This window comes from Armigeres subalbatus, chromosome 2 (genome assembly GCF_024139115.2).
Source record: "Armigeres subalbatus isolate Guangzhou_Male chromosome 2, GZ_Asu_2, whole genome shotgun sequence".
Taxonomy (NCBI): Eukaryota; Metazoa; Arthropoda; class Insecta; order Diptera; family Culicidae; genus Armigeres; species Armigeres subalbatus.
Genome location: NC_085140.1, coordinates 376,533,474 through 376,538,908, shown reverse-complemented (window position 1 = coordinate 376,538,908; position 5,435 = coordinate 376,533,474). Strand labels below are relative to the sequence as shown.

Sequence of the window (5,435 nt, the reverse complement as noted above, 5' to 3'; positions counted from 1 at the left end):
ATCAAAAAGAATCTCGGCTCCGTTAAGTGTTATACACGCCTGAGCCTGTCAAATAAATGCAATAGATAAAAAAAAAAAGGTGATATCCCAGATCATCTTCCGTCGTCTGTCACCAATAGTGTATGAGTTCGTAGGAAGTTATCAAGCCGGCTTCGTTGATGGTCGCTCAACAACGGATCAGATCTTTACTGTATGGCAAATCCTTCGGCATTCGATAGTGTAGACCAAGTTGAATACACTACTAGGTGCTCCAATCTGCCAAGTTTATGGAAGAGAAGAAGGCGGGGGTGAAAAATTCATTTTCAGTGCAAAACGAAAACAAACCGGCTGGCTCTCCCATACTAAAATCCAAGATGGCTAAATCGTTAATTTGGCAGATTGGAACACCTAGTGGTGTATTCATCTTAATGTAGATTGCGTAGAGCTATGAAAACTATGGACGAGAACAGCTTCGCTGGGAAGCTTACCAAGCTGATCAAAGCAACGCGTGGATGGTGTAGGGTTCTGTATAGAATGCTTACAAACACATTACTTGGTTTTCGAATATACTAACCTGATTATTTACAGACCATGGATATCAAGACGGAAAACTGGGAGCACGGCTTCGCGAGGAGAGGGACTACAAGGACGTGAACGGTGTAGAGCGGTAGTGTCTAGTGCTGTGATCAAATTATAAATAAAGAATCTAAAGATAAATAATAACTTAAATCCCTACAATTGGCGACGAGCGGGTTAAAGAATCATTCGCGGTTTAAGGTATGTTGAAGGATAAGTTTGTTAATGAATTTAAGAAGAAAAACACGAGTTTTGTGAAACTGACGCTCCTCTGAAAAAACAAAATGGCTGGATGGATAGTTTTTTTTAGTTGACCGTAAGAAAAATTGGAGAGAGATGCAAACTTAGTGGAGTGGGAGAGAGATGCGGACTTAGTGGAGAGTGCTTGTAAATGGTCATAGTGTGGTGTGGTGGATAAGAAAAGCAAAGAGAGGAAGGGTAAGGGTGAAAAATGATCTATTGTTGCTTGCGAGAACGGGACCAGCCAAAGTTTTGATGTAGAAAAGTCGAGAGATCACTTAATGGAGAGTGTTTGTGACTGGTTTTGAGGGGAAAACCAACACAGAAAAAACACAAGAAAATGAAGAGAGAAAATCAAAATGACAAAATATTAATCCATCGCTGTTGGTGAGAATAAACATAACCAAAATTTTGTTAGTGAAATAGAGGCACGCCAGAGAACTTGTGTGTTTATGTGAGCGTTTTTATGATTAATGTGTGGAGCGTATATGGATGGGTGTTTATTTTGGCCATTCACAAGAATTATTGGTTTTGTAGTGAATGGATAAGGAGAGTATATATATTCTATTCTAGATATATTACAGGTAAGTGTTTATCATTCATGTTATTTTGATGATTATGCACTGTTCCATGGTGTTGATATATACAAATATAGCGTATAGTTTTAAAGTGTGCTGGGGGCAAATGTTATTTAATGTCTTCATGGTGCGATATTGGATGAAACATTTTTTTATTGAGTTTTAAATTCTCTATTTTGACTCAACTGATTTAAAAAAGAATATATTTATATACATTTATACATTGTATCTAGATGCTTGACATCATTACATTTATTTGTTGGCCTAGATAACAACTATTTTTATTGCGTAATTTGCTTTTCAGCATGAATTGTTTTTCTTCTCGGTTACTAAAGTTGTTTCCAACTTAAGATTCAAAAATCACATTCCTAATAATGTATTGTTATTTGATCGTGAATATCTTCTATCCAATAAGTTGAACTATCAATAGCGGAAATATTTTACCTTCCGTATTGAATATTACTCTTATTATGCGCAATATTGTTTATGAAAATGTATTTACAGATTCATACAAAAGTTCCAATTCACCGTGGAAAGCATAGCAAGGAAAGGAGTCATAGTAGGGAGCTTGGCTAGCCATTTGCAAAAAAAAAAAAAAAAAAAAAACATATTAGTGAGTACATTTACGTTTACAGCAAACTTAATAAGTAGAGTTCAAACTGTTTCATTGAATAGGACTATTATTGTTTTAGAGCAGGGAGCCTACAAGTCAACGGAACAAATAGCAGGGAGCTATTTTGTGTAATTCTAGGGCAGGGAGCCCAGATGGGGGAGCGATCCACAGCAAGCATATGTATTGTGTTGCACTTGGGTAGATACCAAAGAAGTACACATGGGGCATAGCCGGTAGCTATGCTGTATAGCTCTAGTGCAGGGAGCCTAGAGGCTAATACCTAATACACTGTATGGCAATCAGAAGTCAACGTTGTGTTGACCGTGTGTGGAGTTTTGAAAATCTAAATGCAAGTAGATATAGCAGGGAGCTATATACACCAATTCAGCTCCAGTGCAGGGAGCCTGAAGTTAAAAGAAGTACCTCCATGAAATATGAGGTTGGTTTGTAATGGTTGTATTATAATACAGTAAAATTTAAAAGGATAAGGTGTATATGTGTATGATTTAAGCGTATTTTTGTGTTTTGCTATATAAAACAATGAAAAAGTCTATTCGACATTTTATGTGATGTGACATGGGTTGTGTGATTATAAATTGAAAATAGTTCTTGTGAATGGTTCCAGATTAAACCAAAGTAAAGCGCTATAAAATGAAAACACGCTTCAGTGGAATATCTAAAAAATAAACAACGGAGTTTTTTTTTGTGATTTATAGATGGATGAAAGTCGACCCCTGCCAATGTTCCGATGCGAACAAATAGAACCAAGTAAATTGGCAAAGGAATGGCGCGAATGGAAAGACTCTCTGGAGTTTTATTTCGACTCCTATCAGATAGTCGATCAGAAAATAAAGCGTTCGAAAATGTTGCACTTTGGTGGTCCTCAATTGCAGAAGGTTTATAAAAGTTTGGAAGGTACCGAAGATTTTCCGCTGGTTATGTTAGAAAAACGGTGGTACGATGTAGCTGTTGATCGTTTGGATGCGTACTTTAAGCCACGCTGTCAAGATGTTCTGGAGAGGCATAAGTTGAGAAATATGAAACAAGGCGTTCATGAAAGTTTTTCTCACTATCTATTGCGTTTACGTCAACAGCTGAGGGACTGTGGATTCGATAAATATTCTAAAGATATTCGGAATATCCTAGAGGAGATTGTGCTTATCGATGTAATTGTCGAGGGGTGCAATTTACCGGAGCTCCGAAGAAAAATCCTCGAGAAAGATCAGTCGCTGTCAGATATTGAAGTTTTGGGAACATCCATGGAGAGTGTCCGGCTGCAAGAAAAGGAACTGAGAATCAGCGTCCACAGCGATAGTAGTCAGTCGGAAATCTGTAAAATAAAGACATGGAAATCAAAGGGGGAACGCCAACAGGGCCGAATATTGAAGCGATTCAATCATGGACCGTTCAAAAAAGGAATTAACGAAGTAGACATTATTTGTTACGGTTGCGGAAAATACGGGCATTTTTCAAAGGCACCATCATGTCCAGCGAGGGATCAACACTGTCGCAGATGCCGAAAAATCGGGCATTTTGAAGTAGTTTGTCGTAAACGTCCTGGTCCAGCCCAACAAACATTCCCCCCTAAAAAAGTGCAAGCAATCGAGGAAGTTTGCCAGAACACGCCCACCCAGGAGCAAGATACAGTAACATCAGAAGACAAAGAAAAGGTATATTACACGTTTCATATGGGAAGTGAATCGAACGTATTTCAGTGCAAAATCGGAGGAGTCTCAGTGGAGGTATTCGTCGATTCAGGCTCAGAAGTAAACATAATAACTGCAAAGACATGGGAAGCTATGAAAGCGCAAAAAGTTGTCGTGATTAGATGTGAGAAGGGAAGCGAGGCAGTTCTGAAAGCCTATGGTAATAACGTGCCACTTTCAATTTTGGGCACTTTTGATGCAGTTGTCGAGATCGGGAGGCGATCGACTGAGGCCACATTTTTCGTTGTCGTGGGTGGGCAACGAAATTTGTTGGGTGACGGTACCTCGAAGAAATTAGGAATTCTGAAAATCGGCTTGGACGTGAATCAAGTACTGGATGTCTCGGATACAAAGTGTGCTCCGTTTCCAAAAATTTCGGACATACAAGTGCATATCCGCATGGATCCCGACGTGAAACCAGTTTTTCAGCCACTGCGGCGAGTGCCCATTCATCTAGAGAACGCTGTGACGGAGAAGATAGAGGATCTTCTACAACGGGACATCATTGAAGTGAAACGAGGGCCAGCAACATGGGTGTCACCGTTAGTAGTGGCCAGTAAGGCAAACGGTTCGATTAGACTGTGCGTGGATTTAAGACGTGTTAACCAGGCAGTTATTCGCGACCGACATCCAATGCCAATTATCGAAGATGTGCTCGCTAGAATTGGAAAAGGAAAATATGGAGTGTATTGGATGTCAAGGACGCATTCTTTCTACTGGAACTTGATGAGGAAACCAAAGATGTTATGACGTTCATTACTCATCGTGGGCTCTACCGTTTCAAACGACTTCCATTTGGTCTTGTTTCCGCACCGGAAATTTTTCAACGTACGATGGATGAGATGCTAGCAGATTGCGAGGGACCTATTGGTATCTTGACGACGTAGGAGTAGAGGGTAGTACAGTTGAGGAACACGACATCCGTTTACGCAAGGTATGATAAAAAAAAAACGAACGAAACGTGTATTTGATACTAAATTAGTAATAAATAAATCTGAAAATTTACTACAACTAACGTTTTATTGATTTGCTATTAAATTGATTCCAGGTTCTCGAAAGGTTTAAAGAACGAGGGTAGTCCTGAATTGGGAAAAATGCAAAATACGCGTCACCGACTTTGAATTTCTGGGATATAAAATTGATCAAAAAGGCATAAGGCCATCCGATGTTAAGCGAGATGCAATAATAGATTTTCGCCGTCCTGTGAACGACAGCGAGGTGAGAAGTTTTCTGGGCTTAGCGAACTATATGGCGAAGTTCATTCCGAAGCTAGCAGAATGGATGAGCCACTGAGGAAGTTAATTCAGAAAGGAATTAAGTTTCAGTGGGGAGATACCGAAGAGCAAGCATTCAATGCCATAAAGTCGTCATTGTCCAATATCAGTTGTCTAGGATTTTTCAATGTGGATGATGAAACGTCATTGTTCGCCGATGCTAGTCCAGTTGCTTTAGGTGCAGTTCTCATCCAAACGAATAAGCAAGGAGATTCAAGAGTCGTATGTTATGCTTCGAAGTCGCTAACCGACACTGAAAAAGATATTGTCAGACTGAGAAGGAGGCTTTGTCACTTGTATGGAGTGTTGAAAAGTTTGGAGCGTATTTAATTGGTAAAGAATTTAATCTACTGACTGATTGCAAAGCCCTCACCTTCTTATTCACCCAGGCATCTCGCCCATGCGCACGTATTGAACGGTGGGTACTGCGATTTCAGAGTATCACATATAATATCGTGCATATTCCCGG

At 39.7% G+C, this 5,435-nt stretch overlaps 1 protein-coding gene across 1 annotated transcript; it reads left to right on the top strand.

The window, feature by feature from the left end:
- Window positions 1-619: 619 nt before the first annotated feature.
- LOC134210131 (uncharacterized) lies at window positions 620-4,442 on the top strand. The gene is made up of 2 exons (XM_062686156.1): window positions 620-1,379; window positions 2,703-4,442. Exon 2 carries the CDS (start codon window positions 2,703-2,705, stop codon window positions 4,440-4,442), a length of 1,740 nt encoding a protein of 579 aa, XP_062542140.1. The 5' UTR covers window positions 620-1,379.
- Window positions 4,443-5,435: the final 993 nt, after the last annotated feature.